This window comes from Neospora caninum, chromosome XI, assembly GCF_000208865.1.
Source record: "Neospora caninum Liverpool complete genome, chromosome XI".
NCBI lineage: Eukaryota > Apicomplexa > Conoidasida > Eucoccidiorida > Sarcocystidae > Neospora > Neospora caninum.
In genome coordinates this window covers 291,797-309,439 of record NC_018397.1, presented here as the reverse complement: position 1 = coordinate 309,439, position 17,643 = coordinate 291,797, and the positions used below count along the sequence as shown (strand labels likewise).

Sequence of the window (17,643 nt, the reverse complement as noted above, 5' to 3'; positions counted from 1 at the left end):
CATTCTACATTTGCATTCTCCTGATGTCAGCGCCGCAAACTCTTGCCAGGTCAGCGCAGTCTTCTTGCTTCCCCCGCGTGATGGTGCAACCGCCGAGCGGCACCCCCCGACAGACAGTTTAGGAGCTGGGACTCCGCAAACGAAGGAGTGCAATTCGCTGTCCACCTCAAGTGGTGTTTCTTTTTAGCACTCTTTGTGTGTGCAGGCTGACCCGTCTTTTACTCAGCTTCTGCCTCCTTTCCTTTGGCCCCTGCCGCCGATTTTCACCAAGATGACGTTCCTCGGAGGCGTCCGTTGGGCAGACATCAGCAGCGACACTCAGTCGCTGTCGGCGATGCCCTGCACGCCCAAAGGGAGTTCCTCGTACTGTGGAAGCCTCGGAGGCGGCGCAGCAGCTACGGCCCTTCTTCTCCAGCACGAGGCCGCCGAACATTCGTACCTGAATCCGTCCTCGTGTGCCGCCGAGTTTGAAAACAGCAGCGCCGGTCTGAACCTTCATTTCCGTAGTGCGGCCAACCTCGGCGGCGCAGAAGCAGACGCCATCAATGTCCCGTCTCCTTCGGCCGCGTCTGGGCTCGACGGCGGCGGAGACTGCGACGGCATGTGCGAAAGATTTGGCTGGGAGGGCCGCTCCGGGTCCAGAGAAGCGAAGAAAAACGCTGGCGTTTCTTCCAGCACTGCGACGACTCCTGGATTCAAAGGTCTGTTGGGATTTTCCTCCTCCCACGAGCATGGCGAAGGCCGCGGCACTGCGGCCTCGTCCTGTGCGTCGAATGCCGCTCTTATCTCTTCAGGCTCCGGGAGAGCCTGCGACAAACACGGCTCGCCGTCAGGCTCTTCCCTTACTTCTGTCGCGGGGGCCGGGAAGCTCCGGGGTCGCGGCCGACCCACGCCGGGGGCGTCTGGGGCTGCTCGCCCGCAGCACAGCGTGAAGGCTGGCCAGAAGGCTGCGAATGACGACGCAGATGCATGCGCGAACTGGCGTCGAGCAGCGCCAGGCCCACGAGACGCATTGACTCGCGCGCCCGCCTTGACTCCGGCGAAACGCAATCGTCGGGCGTCTGGAGGCAGCTGTCGCACGAGCTCGACTCTCGTAGGTCGCGACAGTCTGACTGAGGAAGACGAGAAGCCGAGCGTGGCTGCCCCAGGCTCGGCTGGCGAAGGCGTGCTCGTAGGCCTTCTCCAGTCTCAACAGCCTCCCTCGAAGAAGAAGCGCTCGCTCCATACGAACCCTGCACAGGGGCGAGAACAGAAGGGATGTCTGTCGGCCGAGGAGGAAGTGAGCGAGGCGTCGTCTCTCAAAGGGACCGACAAAGCTGGGGCCCAGAGCGGCCATTCCGGGACTCGCAGCCAGCGAAACAGCGCCTCGGCAATGGTGGGAAGTACCGGTGGAGTCGCCGTCTCCGGCCGCAAGAGTGGGGGAGGCCGCCGGTCTGTGGGCAGCTCTCGGGGCTCTGCGGGGGCGGCGAGCTCGAAGCAACCCGCAGGGACGAATCTCCTCCTCCAGCACATGGGCTCCATTTCCGCGCCGTTCCTCCAGATCCCCGGTTTCGTCTCTCCCATGTTCCTCCCCACGCTCTCTTCACCTGTCGCTGGCGGCGCACCTGCAGTCGGCCCGGCAGCGCTGGGGCTCTCCTTTTTGCCGCATCCTAATGCGAAGACGGCGGAGGCGAGCGGCGAGGTCGACGAAGAAGACTGGGCACGCAGGGAGTCGGCGCGCATGAAGGACATTGCGATCGGCAAGGCGACGGAGGGCTATCGCAACTTTATTCGGGCGATTCCGAAAGACCAACGCAGAGAAGGAGACCCGGCGACGCCCGATCCGAAGCAACGGTGCACCAAGGCCCAGTTTCAGCGGGAATACCAAGACTGGCGAAAGCAGCTCCACAGATACGACTCGTGCGGTGTGCGGGGTTTGTCGCCTGTGGAGAACGCAAACACGCACGGCGAGGAAGCCTTCCGGGACGCGAAACAGGAGGCAACGGGTGAGGGCCGAGGGGCCGAGCTCGGGATAGCAGCCAACCTGGGCGTCGAGGCGAGGCCCGCGACTGAGGGCGAGACGGTAGGCGAGGTCGCAGGCTTCACGGACGAAACAGACCCGATCCTCGAATTCAACAGAGAATGCGAGCTCGCTGGCCTGTGAGCAAAACTGTCACCGGCGCGGTGATCGTCGCACAGCAGCGTCCGACGGCCTTCTCAGTCTGTATTTGAGCACATGTTGCTCTCTACAGAGTGTATGGAGGCATGGAGGTTATGTGTATACGCATATATATATATATATATATATATGAATACGTGTACATCCAGCGATGTGTGTTGACGTCGGACAGCGTTCGGAGTGGAAGCAGGAGACCACGGTGGGAGGGTCTATCACGCCCCGCTTCTTGCGCGCATATGCCCTCGCGAAAGACTTGCGTGGATCGTGTGAGAGTTTTGCTTCTTGTGGTGCTGTTCGTGCCGACGCGACAGTGCAATGAAGAAAAGAAAATGCTCGGGAGGGTTTCGCGGTCTTCAAAGTCTGGAGTTACACAGACGAGACAGGGGGTTTCGAGTGGTGTTCCCCGTTTTTTCGAGTGTCTAGCCTCACTGTGGAGGTGCTCTCTATTTTGCGGTAGTCCGTCGTTTCTAGGTCCACGTACAGTGCGCCCCGGCCCAGTGATTTCTGTACACTTAAGTCTTGCCTTCTTTTTTCCTCAAAACGCGGCATTCAGAGTCTATCGGGAGGCTCTGATCCGCTCCCAACTAAGCTGTTAGCACTGCTCGCCCATTATTCCTCTACAGAAAGTGTACATGTACAAGGTATCTCCATCAATGTATAAAGTCGTATACGTATATTGTGTCTAGAAGATATTTGTCCTCTGCACAATGCATGTACTTGGTATATGCAGTTGTGCATAATGTATATACATCTATGTATCTCGACACGCAGTCCGTGAATGTCAGATTAATTTCACCCGTTGCAGATGTACGTAGTTCATGAACCTACCCTGGGGACGCATTTGCTTTGGCTGTATATACGTCTCTGTGAAGGTGTATGCATTTCAACCTTACAACTGATCAGGACGTTGTGTGTATGCTCAAGTTGAGTCTTTGGCTCTCGGGAAAATGTATTTTGTCGGCTTAACCACGGCGACTTCGCATATCGCTTCTGTAGTTTCGTCCATGTTGGTTGTTTTTCGGTTCCGGACAAAAATAACAGAGGCCTTTGTCTCTTTCTGCTGTACAAGCTCCCCCCCCCCCTTCTCCCACAGATTTCGCGTGAGGGGTCGTCTTCTCTGTTCACATCATCAACTCTAAGCTGCTCAAGCAATCAACTAACAGGAAATCAACGTCTCCCTGCAGAAAAACGCGATCGCGTTGGTAGATACTCGCAGTACCTCTGCAGCAGAAAAGCAGATATTTGCGGTTCGTTGCTTCAGATGGGCACCGCTCTTGCGGCGGCGGCTGCTGCTCCCCTGAGCCACAAAAATTGAGGAAATTTACATGAATGCAGATAGAGAAAGATGAATGTCCATACACATGTATAGATCTAATTCATGAATACACATGTGTAGATATACATTCATGTATGAAGTTGTATGTCAGCAGATATACACAGTTGTGCAAGCGAAGCACAGAACAAGCAGGAAAAATACTTCCTGTTTTTTGTCTACCATGAGGCGTGGTGGCTGTGTCGATCGTAGATTCGCATTTCCTGTCCTCTACAGTCTGATTCTGTGTTGCGCTGCGCGACTTAGCTGCCTCAAATCTTCTCCACTATTCGCATGGAATACGCACACGCTTGAGGGAAAATCTCGAAATCCCGATGGTTCTCATCTGCAACGTACTTTTACAGGGGTATTCTTATAGACAGAGACACACAGGAGAATTTATAGAAAATATGCTCGTATGATACGTAACTCCAGTGGGAAGTAGCGAATGATACGCGGATGTGCATGAGTCTGCGCCTGTTACGAATACTCGATAATTACATACATAGGTTTACAGACGCGTATGCATGCGCACACATTTTCACACAGAGAAGCACAGCAACAGAATGCGCTGTAGAGACCCACAAACGTCTGACATCTGCATACACAGAGAGAGATGTGTTCACTGGAATGTTCTGCTGTCGGGAACTGCATAAAATGCGAATGATGAAAGGTCACCCGCATCGGCAACTTCCTTCTCTATTTCTTTCTCGGAATGTCTTTGTTTGTGGTCGAGTAAACAGTTGTAGCCGCAGAAGGAAGATTCCCCCCTTTCGGTGTGTAATCCATTATGAACAGCACATTCAGAAGACGTATGGTTTTTGACTGGCGAGGCTTTGCGGATCTTCGGAAGCAATGGAGAAGCTCGGAAAAGTCTTTCCTTCAAGATTATTGTTTCTGAGTCGGATATGCAGTCTCGTTTACGTTTTGAATCGAAGCAAGAGGCGCGAAGACGTAATTGTCCCTTCTTCGAAGTCCGTCATTTCCCATTCTCCTAGGGAAAGACGAGGACGGGGATGCGGGAGTAAATTGTTTTGTCCCCGCTTTTTGGTTTCTTCAATGGGAAACGGTTCTTTTTGACTGTAGAGAGAAAAGTGTCCTCTCGAGAGAATTCCCCTTCAGTCGCACAAAATACGCCTTTCGGTACCTCAGAATGTACAGCAAGTTGGAAGTTTTTGTGGTTTTCCAACACCGAAACCCTCCTTTTTGACCCATGACTCGCTGCCGTTCTTGGATAAATTGAAAATGTTTCGATGAAACACTAGAGCATTCCTCGGGGGACTGCCCAATAAGAGCTGTCTTGTCTTGGCTGTACTCAAACGTTTCCGCTTCTGTCTGTTGTTTTCCTTCGGCATTGGCAGTGGATAAAATGTCAATCGAAAAAAAACAAACAAGGAGCCGTTTCTTTGTGTCTATATGCTTCGACCAGGGGACGAAGCCCTCGGGGGCCTTCCCGCTTTTTGGAGAATTGCTGGCAGAAAGAAAATGTGGGCAAAGGCCACGGTGTGTGTCTTCGAATTATGTTTTTCTGCTTTGCCTGCTTCTAACTTTTTGCCCGCTTCAGTTGTTCCCCGTTTCCGGTACTCGAAGTGATCCCCCTCGCAATACGGAAGGCCATGTACGCGGTACCCCTTCTGCTGTTGTTTCTTCTGCTTGCAACACGCATTCAGAGGATACCACACCGACGGAGACATCTTCTCATCCCTCTTCTCAAACACAAGGGGCAGCAACTGATGCGCTTCGCGTCCTTCCTGCTCGAACCCTCGCAGCAATCTCTTTGCCTCTCTCTCAGACAAAAAATGAGGGAGTTCGTGTACTCTCGGGGTTGCCTCTCGGCAGTCCAGTCCCTCTCGAAGCTCCAAGCAACCGCGTCGTTCCTTTCCCTTGCATTGGTGGCTCCGATCTGCGGTCTCTCAGCCCGGAGCAACGTCCTGCTGAGTTGCTTGCGGCGAGCGAGAACTCCACTTCCGTGCCACAACGAGCGGATGCAAAGACACGCACTTCCGTCTTTTCACCGGGACGCAGTCGGACCTCCGCCACGAGACGCACCGGGAGGGCGGACGACTCGGAAAACATCTCGATACTTGGGCGCGTCGGCCAAAACGCGGAGATAAACGGCGAGTACGCGCTCGAAGACGGCCAAAGGAACCGGGGCGAAAAAGCAAGCGAACGGCCGGTCTACCGAAAGAAGCAGATGCCCATTTCCCCTCAGATAGCCTCTGCTGCCTCTCAGGCAGGCGAACGCGCGGGAGCGACCGCGTCGTCGCCTTTGTATTTGTTTCACGTCGAGTCGTCCGAGTCCGCGACTCCCGCATTCTGGGCAGTGGGGGAGGTCCCTGGCGTCAACGAACGAATCCGAGCCTTCGTTTTGAGTGATGCAGATACACCCGACAAAGCCGAGGGCGAGTGGATGGTCTTTGAGAAGTCCGTCGCGCTGTCTGCCCCTCGTCCCGAGGAGCCGCCAGCTATCACCACGTCCTTCCATGCGGATCCGTACGTCGTCGCAGTTCGTGTTTCGTGCCACAACGGCGCACGAGATGGCGGCGAAACCGGACTGGACTGTGGAGGTGAAACGTGCGAGTCCTGCGACCAGTTCAGAAGCTGTCGACTCCCTGGCGTCCTCCCTGCAGGGGGCTACGCACTCGGAGACTGCCCCAGAAACGGCAGACTTGCTCACGGAGAGGCCTGTACGTACAAATGCCCGCTGGGATGGCGAGAGAAGGGCGCGTTAGGGCGCATTTGCTACGACGGAACCGTGTTAGAGATCCGCCGGGGCGCGGGCTGCGAGCGGGCATTCGATTTGCCGGAAAACGCGACACAGAACTGCCAGTTCCTCCTCCTCGAAGGCGCGCCAGAACTTCAGCAAAAGTGCAACGGACTCTTCATCAGCCACATTGTCACCGGCATGAGTGGCCAGCAGGCGGTGTTCTGGCAGAAAGATGTCCGCGGGGACCTCGTCCAGCTCTACTGGGACGACGGATACTGGATATGCGGGTCATTTGAAAAAGACGAAGAATACGGATATCTGCCAGATATGACGCCCGAAAGGCTTATTCAAGGTAACGACGACGCGTAAAAGGAGCTTTCGGCGGCCACAAGACATTTCGTGTGGAGTGTCAGCTCTCGCTCCGCGACGTTCTGCGTGCACAGATTGCTTCTCGCGCCTTCCTCCATATTTGCTGTTTCCACAACCTCTCTCGCCACTGCATCTGGAGATATACTCAAGCACATTTCGTTACCCATATATGAACGCCAGAAACCATACACTTCCCTACCTGGATGTTTCTCCAGATGGGTCTACGCATGCTTAAGCCAGCGTGCGTGTATATGCGTATATGTGGATCTCTACACACTCCTCGTATATCTCTGTACGTAGGAAGACATACCTATATATATTTATATGTTTATATGGTGGGGTGTGGGCGTATGCACATACGCGTATGTACCCGCATCTTTGTATGTCATGCGTTGCTGTCCTTCCGTGACATGCGTCGTTCTGTGTGGTCTTCCTCGCAGCTCGTTCCATTCATCTCCTCTCGTCCGAAGCCGTCTGGTCGAATGCAGCAGGTCCGCAAGCGTCGACCGCACCTGCTTCGCTTCACTGTGTAGATCCCCTCCAGCCCCTCCAGCATACTCAAGAAGGCGGCCGATGCCCCACCTTCTTCTTCTCTGGTTGGTCGAGTCCAGGATTAGATGGCTACTGGCACGAGCTCTTTCCCCCTTCTGCAGACGGCAGGCCTCGGTTTATAAACGAAGAACTGCTTTTGATCCATTGGACGCCTCTCGGATACTGGGTTGTCGGCGTGCCGGACGACGATACCATAGCCATCGCGCTGTCCTTCTCCCCGAGCAAATTTCCCGCTCCCAATGGATGGAGGATTTGGAACGCCAAGACAGGTCTCTGGGAAGAAGAAGAAAGTGTGCGCGCCCGCTGTGTCCCGACGGATGACCGTGAGAGCGGAGACACTGATCCTCGAAGGGGTGGAAACAGCCCGCGTCAAAATTACACAAGTACTCGAAATAGCCACTATGGGTTTCCTGCGCCACTCCTCGATATCTCACCTTCTCCCGGTCTCCATTCGCCTTTTCCCCATGGTGGCCACGGAACCAGTCAAACCCGCAGTGGGCTCCTAGAAGGCTTGATCTCTCCAGAAGAAGGCGACCTTCGGCTCCGAGAAGAAGGACGTACACTGCAGGCGCTTCATCTTCCCAAGAGGCGCGCATGCCCTCACCTTCGTCTCGAGGGAGGCGTCGGTTTGGGCGCACGCTGCAACGGCGTGTGGTCACGGCGTGTTTACTCCCGGGGGAGAAGCAACGGAAGAGCTGCGAGTCGCGGGTCTTACGATGTCGGCAGTCCGGCTGACGGCGGAAACCCCGAGAGTGAGGACGCAGACGAGTATTACCTTTTCAAACTATCCATAGACAGCCGCGTTATGTATCTGTACAAGTCCGACGACCAGTGGCGATGCACGGCAGACGGGAACACCATGTTAGGTTTCTCTAACAAAAATGTGACTCTCCACAGCTCGTTGCAAGAGAAGGAGAATCCCGGAAACGCGCGGACAAACTTCGATGAACTGCATTCTGGAGAGGCGCACAGTGAAGAAGGAAACTGGCTAGAAGGGCTGCGCTATGTGTCTGGACCGTGGAAACTCTCTTGTCTCGACGAAGATGGTAAAACATAAAAAAAGGCCAAAAGATTCTTCTCCAAGTTCGAGCACACTCTAGCCAGAGAGATCGATTTGATTTTCCCCTCCATCCGCAGTATAGCATAGACAGACGGATTGTCGTCAGTTTTTCGACTGTGAAACAGGCGTTCGCTTCTACCGCTCGAGGAATATCCACGATAAAACTTACACCGTGTTGTTTTAGAGGTGTGCCTACAGTATTGGGGGGGTAGCTGCGTATGCGTGTCATCAGATATGTAAATGTATAGAGGAGACTGGGACAGTGCTGGGAGCTGAAGCGTCATATTCCTCTGTAGGCTCTTCCGTTCCTGTGGGTCAGCTGTAAGGAGAGATGCGTGTCACTAGGTAGAGCGCCATGTGTAGTTGTGTACAGGTACTGGCATGCGCGTGCCTTTGTATATGAATCTGAATGTGTTACATTTAAACTTGCAAGCAAATGGAAAGCCTTTACTTAAAAGGTATATACGAGAATTCACACGTCGTTACTCCGTCCCCGCAGGAACTTGGGGACCGTCCCAGATGCGATGTGCCTCGCCACGTTCCTGGCCGTTTTTCTGTCCTTTCCTTTCTCCCGCAGGTTCAGAACAAAGGTGTGACGAGGTGCACGTCTCTGGCTTCGCTGATTCAGCTGAAACTTTCAACGGCGTATGGACGAAACGTGGCGCCAACAGTGTAGGCACATACGCTCAGTTTACAAAGAAAACACCAGAACGGGAGCAGACGGTCCCTTATTTCCACCGCACTCCGGACTTGCTCTTATATCATCACCCTGTTGGCCTGTGGGTTATCGGCATGAGCCCTGAATCCAATGAGGGGTACCGAGAAGCCAGAGGAGGGGGTTCACCGGGAGACCTGCCTCGCTTTTTCGCCTACGCAGTCAACTTACGTAGTCGGGTACCGCCTGGAGGGCCGTGGACAGTTTTCGAAAGAAGCCACAACAGAGCAGTTTTGAACCTCATTCAGATCGAATGCATTCAGCATGTCACCGCTCACGTGACACGGTGAGGAAGAAGGCTCATTCAGCCATTCTCTCTCTTGGCACACGCTGTCCTCATTCAGTGCCCCAAGTCTTCCCTCATCAAAGGCTTGTGGCGGGATAAAAAACACAGTATGTAGGAACACATATTCGTGCCTGGAGTGGCGGAAGTCTTGGTTCGTGGCCAAGTCACGGGAAAGAAAGGGACGACAAACGCGCGAATTTGACTTGTCTCTGCATATCTGGTGCTGGCGGGAATTCTTGTTATTGAGGTTATGTAACAAAAACCGCTACGTTTACATTTTTGTGTGCATTTTTAGGTATATATGAATTTTGACTTCCAATGCGTCTTCTCAAGACGAGTGCTTTTGTCCTAATTTTCCTGGGCTTTCATGTCGAAGAGTGTGGGGACGAGGGATGTCGATGCACCTGACTTTTCTTGTTGCTGCAATAGCCCCTGCGCATTTGCTCCTTCTACGAAAAATACCGAGGCCGAAATGACCATCATATCTCGAGTGTTGTTTTTCGTTTGCTGGTCCAAGCTCTATCGTTTATGGGGGCAACTGCAAAAAAACACGTAGCCCGTCTCCATGCATACGAACGCACACAGCGTTATATGCACATATATAAATATATATATGTATATATAATGTCCATGCACTGACGCACATACACAGCCGCACATGAATGCATATCTCACACGTGTAGGCATGCACATGCCTGCTTGTACACATCGGTTAATAGCTACCTCCGTACTTCCAGTGAATCCCATGCCAACACAAGTCACGGCAGCCACAGCACTGCCTACTCAACTCTCCAGATACAGCTGTGCAACTGTGAATTCGTTCTCTGCCGGACGGGAGGGATATTTCCGGAAAGTTGAGGACTGGAATCTTTTCATCTGTGCAAAGCCCCTTCTCTCCGACAGCACAATGCGGTTGGAACTTTCCTAGGTGACCCCACCATATTAGGGGTGACGGAGTGTCCTGGTTCAAAGCATGCCTCCAGAAAGCGCAGGAAATGCCTACATAGAGTCGTCGTGTGGATCTCCCGCGCTGAAAAACTTCGTCAGAGAGCCGCAAACGACGGTTTTCAAATTGGTGAAAACACCTTGCAAGGCCTCAGTATATATTGGTACGAAGAAGTTCCCCTATCCTCTTCACACATGCGCCATGACCAACCAGAGGATCACAGCTGAATCATTTATCCTTTACTCTGAATCGGTACACATCCTCTTTATGCGACTCATCCAGGCAATTCGGGGGGAATCCTTTGACCTACTGTTAATGTTCCAAATTTGTGTCGCCCTCCAGCCCCATTCAACCACCAAGAAGCAGCAATTCAAAATATTTTGGAAATAGGTCATCTGTAGAGATGCTGGCGCATTTAGTGTGCCTCTCCAGCTACGCATCTATCGACCAGTCGGAAAGAATCCCTCATTTTTTCTGCCCCGTTTTCCGTAGAAAGTACTAGGAGACTGAAGCGGAGGACGAGGTCTACTCCTGCACAAAAGTCGGCGTTTGTCAGAAGGGGAAAACGGGATGCATATCTGTCGAATTCTTGAGATTGACGGGATGCCAGTCTAAGGGCGGCGACTGCAGCCATCCCGCTGCGTTATCGTCAGGATTTCTTCGACAGAGAAAAGTCAATACCCCGTCAGAAGTCTCTATTGTTCCATGCTTAAGAATATCCTCCATGAAAAAGAAGAAAACCGTCGCAAAAGCTAGTTTTCGTTTGGCATGGCTACGGTGGAATGTTCAGGCTTCCTCTGGTTCGGACACTACGGTTGTGTGTGAAGACTGGTGTTTGTCAAGGATAAGAAGAATGGGAGCAGCCAATGCTTTTTGCGCCTTTTTATGGGGCCAACTATTCTTTCAGGTGAAACATTAAGCGAAAGCACCCTGTTAAACGGAAAGGGGAGGAACTGGCGAAACGACACAGGTGCATGTGGGGGACCGTCCGACTTACGGGCCGCTGCACTTTCGTGTGTGGCAGGGCTGAACCTCAACGTACTGTTCAATTTCTCGAAAATACCACACTGTAGAAGCGAAGAATGTTCGAAAGGAATGTTGAGCACAGACAGAGAAAAAAGAAGCTTAGGTCGACCACACGAAAACGTGGAAGAGCAACTCTCTGGAGCGTCTCGGAACAACAGATCATGCAATGGCAAGCGTACCGGAACACGCGTGCTTTTCTCCTCTTTCTCCCTCTTTCCTCCGAATTCTGTCCTCCCATATCTTTCTCTCTCACACCGTCCTAATTCTCTTTCTCCTTCCCTGACCTCCTCTCGCTTGCTTTTTTCCTCCCTCCTTTCTCGCCATCTCGCTGTAGCGTCCCGGTTGCCTCGCTCCTGTACCTCGTAGAACGCTTCGCCCGCTGCCCTCTCAGACGGCGTTTCCGACCTAGCCTCGCTATCGTTTGAAGCCCTTATTCGCGCTTCCTTCTTATGCGCTTCTTCCTTTCTGAAACACGAAGTTTACCAAACGTCTGTGCCAGAGGTTCACTCAAGCATTCAGAAACTGTTTTTTTGTTACTCCCGTTTGACTCGACATACCACACACCGTGGCTCTTTCAGCCCGTAGACAGACAGCTTTCTCGGATTTGTTGCCTTGTTCGTGCGGCGCCTAACAATGGCAAACCTTTCTCCGGCGTTCTCGAGGGGAAAATTTGAGGTAGCTAGACCTTCACTCCAGACCACAAACGACGCAGACAATGTGACGGAACGCAGCGCGTTGTTCTCTGCGCTTCGTCCGCACACGGTTGCATCCAGGCAGAAGAGTCCCCGTCTTCCCTCTTTTTTCTTCAGAGCAGTCATGTCCATCCTCATTTTCTCATCTCTTTCTTCCCGCACACAGGCAGCTGAGCCCAGTGTATTCAATCAGCACGAAGCGCCCCCTCACCATGTGCTGCACGATCTGCTGAAAACACATGCCGGGCACTTGCCGCTTTCTGTCGCCGCACCTGCGTCCTTTGTTCCTCTCTCCAGGACAGAAATCGCTGCTGTTCATGCTCACCTCGTCTCGGTGCTCGCTGCTGGGGAGTCCCCCAACACGGCAGCGGCGTCGAATCCGCCCGCGTTTCGGTGTCTCGTCTCTGGCCGGCTCCAGCGCCACACTTTCGTGACGCGCGGACCCTCCTTAATTGCGTGCTGCGGCGAGAATGCGGCTCGAACGCTGGCCTTCGAGAAGAGTGCACTGACGCGCGAAGAAAACCACGGGCTTCTGCCGCTCCTCGTGGCCTTGCAGGAGCAGTTCGAGAGCCTCGACTACGAAGAAAAACTCAGAGCGTTCACGCAGAAAGTTGGGAACCTCTACGAATTCGTACGAAAGACAGACACGCGCATGCACGCGCTTCTTGCTCACCACCGGGCGACCGGAAGGCCCCTTCTTCCTGCCAAAGCAGACGTGAAATTCCTTCCTTCGGTAACGGCAGACAGGCTGTGCACGCGTAGAGGAATAAAAACATGGACGTGGAGTGCCTCACCTTGCTCGTCTCTCGCCTTCCCTCGCGCCCAGGCTGCCTCGGTGGCGCGCGCAGCCGTTGAAGTGATTGCATCTTTCCCCTTTCTGGCACACGCGACAGAAAACAGCGACTCTCTAGCGGCATCCGCCGATACGAACCCCACTCATTCGCCGAGCGGAGCGGGGCGCTGGCGCCTAGGGAAGGTGGAACAAGCATTAACCAGAAAGAAAGAGACCACAACACACGACAGGAAAGAGGGGGAAAATCTAAAAGATCGTGTAGAAGAGGCGACAAACCCAAGAGCAACAGACAGTGTGGCGGGACCCGCAGAGAGAGAGAGAAAGCCCCGTGCGTCGTTGCACCGGAAACAGGGCGAGACGGCGAGGAGATCATCGAACCGGACAAAGAGAAATTACGCGTACGAAGAGGAACAGGCCGGGACACTGAGTTATGGAGAGGAGGCAGGAGATAGGAGCGTGAGGCCTTCGCGAGATGAGGAGGGAGATCGAGACCCGAATGGGGACTTTGATGCAAAGAAAAAGGTGACACAGACATCGACAGCTGAGGCAGAAACGACACCGCCGGTACAAACGGGCGTGCACATCGAAGGTGCCCCTGCCTTCGACGAAAGGGGTCGGAAAAACACAGAATCGTCTGCCAACGAGGACGAAGCAAAGAAGCCAAGCGCTTCGGGAAAACGTCAAGAGCAGAAAGAAGAGCGACCGTTGGCCTCTGTTGAAGATTCAGTTTCGAGACTCGCACGCATGCGCGAGTCGAGGCCAACACAGAGGGAAGAGTTAAGGGATACCTACCTAAAACTTCTCCAGCGAGCGGCGGAGGCACACCGTCGCTTGCAGGTGGTAGACGTCGAAGAAATGTGCATCCAGACTGCTGTTCACGTCACGAAAGAACGGGCACGCCAAGAACACATTCGCCGAGAAAATCAGGCAGACAAGAGGCGATAAGCTCTTAAAGAACGCTCGCACTAGACACACACTCCTTAACACCAAGAAGAGACGTCTGCGTGCATATATAGATATATATGTAGACACAGTCGAGGATTTCGGATATTTCTGTGACTCAAGAGACCAGGCAACTCACTTCGTACCCCATATCTATGTTCATATAAGTACAATGCTTATATGTACCTATATTTCTCGTGGTTAGTCGATCGGTTCGCTTAGACGCCGAAAGTCCGCTAAGGTATACGTACAGATATAGATGCTTATATGTACATATATGCATATATGTCTGCATGGCTGCTCCACTTCTTTTTCTTCCTGGAAATACACATTCGATGCATATTTGATTTCACACCTTGTGTGTCTTGAGGTCTATTTCGCTGTAACTAGAGTACCACTTCCGTCCCCCCTCCTGCCTCTGGACACCTTTACTCATTAGCCCAGGAATCACTTCTCCTGCTGTCGGCTGTAGAGAGCTGCTTATCACAGAGTCCACATAGCCTTCAAAAAATAGGCAAACCACAAACACGAATGTCGCGCACTCCGGTTTCCAAAAATTCACGTGCGAGGTTAAATGCTCTCCTACGTCGACCGATCGCCTGTGCGCGACTGATCCGCATCCCAGAAGAACTGTATCACTGGAATCGAGGAGAGAAATCACAGGTTCGACTCTAGTGATGCAATTCTTCTCCAACTACCACATGTGTATGCACATTTCACAGACATCTACAAACAGCGCCATACATTACGATATCCGCACAGCGAGATATCGAAGCCGATGAGTCTCCTGATTGCATGTCAAAGTCTCTACGTCTTTGGGCTAAGGAAACATCGCGGTGCAATTTTAAACAGAACGCCTTCTGTTACTTTCCCTGAAAATGAGCAGTGCTGCCTGGGTGTGAACGCACACGCATGCGTACATATAGTTCATGTGGGTTTTATATGACGTGTATACGGTCTCTTCAGCAAACGGAAGTGTCTTGCAAACCGCACTGCGTTTTCTCATACCTAAATTTTGGAAGCTCGCTATCGCTCGTTCACGTCTCGGGCACGAGAAAGACAGCTGTAGAGAGGGAGGACCTCAAGTTTCCTCAGCCCTTTTCAACAAAATACGCGTTGCTTCGTTGCTCAGTTCGTTTCCCCCCCACTTTCGGCTCTTTCTCGTCCTCCCGCTACCTGAGCAAAAACAGTCTCAGGCTCCGGCATCACCAATCTCTTACACTTTCATGCCACGCACCAACTGGACGCCGACAACTCTTACTGTCCCTCCACACAGAGAACAAGGAAAAAGAAGGAAAACCATTTGAGGTGTAGCATCAGAGGTCCCAAACGTCAGTCAGAAACCACATTCCGCAAAAAAGCGACGTACACGCCAGTTGCCTTTTCAAGCACGGAATGCCTTCAGGGAGCATCACCTCTCCATTTTCGCAGCGTACAATGCGGATAGACACCATCCACTTTCACCTACACCTTAGTGACTGCATGCATATACATATCTACCCATGTATATATGCACATATATCTGTGCAAATACACATACATGTGTTGGCATCTATATGAGTGAAGATGCATGCATGCGACGGGAGTGGAACTCTGCAGTCCCATGTGCTGGAGTTGCACTTCTATGTGTACACAGGTTCGCAAGGACACATCCATGTGTGTGCCTACTTGCATGCGTTCGTGCAAGTACACAGCCAGACTGAAATACATCTATATATATACGAATATGTATTTACAGTACATGGGAGTCCACAGCCTTTGCAGCGTGTCAACACATTTTGCTGTTCTCGTTGGAATCACCATGCCAAGGATCCTCGCAACCCTGGACTTCTTGCAAGGTTCATCGGACTCGCGTCTTGTCTCTTGGAGATTGCGGTTTCGTTTCTTCGCGGCCCCTCTGAGCAGCGACTCGCGTTCTCTTTCTCGTGTTTTTTATGGCCGTCGCCTCTCATTAGTTTGTTTCCTTTCCTTGCATTCATGCCCACAAAATCCAGTTTGTTTTCATTGAGGGCCTGAACAAGAGCGCATGCACGACACAAATCCTTTTTTGTCAGAAACCCACAGAGGACGCAGGGGCGCAACTCCCCGTTCCTCCCGGGCAAGACGTCGCTCTTTTTCTTCGCGTCGACACTTTCCTCGCCTCCGTGGTCCCCTCGCGCATCGTCGGCGCCTCGTCTTCGTGAACCACCGGTTTCAGCCTCAGATGCGGCCTCCACAGGCCTCCCATGGGAAGAATGAGGAAGACAAGATGAAGAAGCAGAGGCGTTTGGTGATAGCCGAGGCTCGCCGAGTGGAGACTCGCAGGACATCGCGGTTTCCCGTCTATAAGACGAGCCAAGGGAGACGGCAGGTTGACGTGCCCCCTCTGACGTGTTTAGCTCAGATGGGTTCTCAATTGTTTCTCCTGGACGCAAGACGACTGCGCCATCTCTTTCCTCTTCTGCGCTTTCTCCCTCTTCGCCTCTGAGAGCTGTCAGGGTCGCCTCCGCTTTTCCTGGTTCGCCACGCTGTCTGTCGGAGCCGAGACTGCCCTTTGCGTTTTCCTCTGTGCAAGCGAGGGGAGGCGTCCACAGATTCCGCGCCGCGTGGAGGAGGTCGAGAATTCGCTGTTGCTGCTGATTGTCCTGGAGCGAAGAGAAAAAGTTGCGGACAAGGCCTCTGTAGGCGGCTCCGCTGTACGTACACTCGGTGGCGAAGTAGTCGAGTCGGTTGAAGTGGGCATACAGCACAACTTCTCGCTGGAAAGAAGCCAGCAACGGCTTCACGCGCATCACACTCGGCCCTTCGCGCGAGCCTGTGAGGGGTGCCCCAGAGACAGGCAGGCGTTGCACGTCGCCTCGCAAAATGTTCATCAAAAACGTCTCTGCTCCGTCGTCTGCATTGTGACCAGTGCAGAGCACGTCAGCTCCGATGTCCTGCGCGCCACGCTCAAATGCCTGACGCCGGAAGATTCCACAAAATGTACAACTGTGTGTGAAGTCGCCGCTTCGCCCGTCTTTCTTCCCGCTTTTTTCTTCTCGCTCCTTGGACCCCCCGCAATGCTGTCCCTTTTCCTCCGCATCCACACATGGGCCCACCGCGCCTCCTGACGCCGCAGCCGCCGACTCGCGATTGCCCCTGCAGCCGCACGCCCGGCTTATAGACGGAGAAGAGGAGCGCGACGCGGCGGAGCACGAAGGATTCGCACTAGCCACAGGCGGTTGCTTTCCATTCTCTAGTGCCTGCTGAGCAATTCGGTCCATTGTCCATCCCTGGTAGAGGTTGTCGTAGGAGACGATGTGGAGGGGTAAGTTGTAGACGTGGCTGTTTCGTTTCACCGCGGCGAGCGCCTGGTCTCTGTAGCCCTTTATGCCCTCATCGACAGCGAGGAGATGGAGAGAGAGGCCCAGATGTTCCCTCACATTTAGCGTGTGGAGCACGTGGAGAAGCACGGCGGAATCCTTCCCGCCCGACACACAGACCGCAACTTTTTGTCCCGAGTGGAAGAGGGAGAACCGCCGGATGAAAGCCCAGACGTCGTCCTCGAACGCGCGAATGAAACAGGCTCGGCAACTCCGCAGCCGAGAAGCCACGCGAACCAAACTGACTCTCGGAGACCCGCAGAACTGACAACGAGAAGGCGGGAAACGCACAGGCGGCGCCTCAGGGAGCGAAGACGAGGAAACAGAGAAAGGGGAAGAAGAGGAAGAAAAGGAAGACGAACAAGAAGTGGAAGAAGGAGTAGACGAAGGAAGGGTAGAAAAAGAAGGACAAGACGAAGAGAAAGAAGGAGGGGTAGAGGAAGAAGGACAAGACGAAGAGAAAGAAGGAGGGGTAGAGGAAGAAGAACAAGACGAAGAGAAAGAAGGAGAGGTAGAGGAAGGGCAAGACGGGAAGGAGGAAGAGAGAGGAGAGCGAGGAAGCAGAGACTCCATTTCGAGAGACAAAGATGCGACAAACGTGTCGAAAGAAGGGAAGAGCTGGAGGCAGTTGCGTTCGCCGTTGTCCTCGCTGTCGACCTCAGAAAGACGGAGGAAGAGTCCCTTTGCCTCTCCTTTGAATTTTTTTCTCACATTCGACCGCCTTGCCTGTGTTTCTTTTCCCTT

At 53.2% G+C, this 17,643-nt stretch overlaps 3 protein-coding genes across 3 annotated transcripts; 2 read left to right on the top strand and 1 right to left on the bottom strand.

Moving 5' to 3' along the window:
- Positions 1–271: 271 nt before the first annotated feature.
- Positions 272–2,143, top strand: NCLIV_053490 (hypothetical protein; the record flags this gene model as incomplete). The annotated part of the gene is made up of 1 exon (XM_003884902.1): positions 272–2,143. The coding sequence occupies one exon, from the start codon at positions 272–274 to the stop codon at positions 2,141–2,143; it is 1,872 nt and encodes a 623-aa protein (XP_003884951.1).
- Positions 2,144–4,839: 2,696 nt separating this feature from the next.
- Positions 4,840–8,155, top strand: NCLIV_053480 (Large protein with signal peptide. cysteine-rich,threonine-rich, possible mucin, related; the record flags this gene model as incomplete). The annotated part of the gene is made up of 2 exons (XM_003884901.1): positions 4,840–6,529; positions 6,987–8,155. The coding sequence occupies 2 exons, from the start codon at positions 4,840–4,842 to the stop codon at positions 8,153–8,155; spliced, it is 2,859 nt and encodes a 952-aa protein (XP_003884950.1).
- A 7,199-nt stretch (positions 8,156–15,354) lies between these two features.
- NCLIV_053470 (PP-loop domain protein, related) lies at positions 15,355–17,472 on the bottom strand (the record flags this gene model as incomplete). The annotated part of the gene is made up of 1 exon (XM_003884900.1): positions 15,355–17,472. One exon carries the CDS (start codon positions 17,470–17,472, stop codon positions 15,355–15,357), a length of 2,118 nt encoding a protein of 705 aa, XP_003884949.1.
- Between the last annotated feature and the right edge of the window lie 171 nt (positions 17,473–17,643).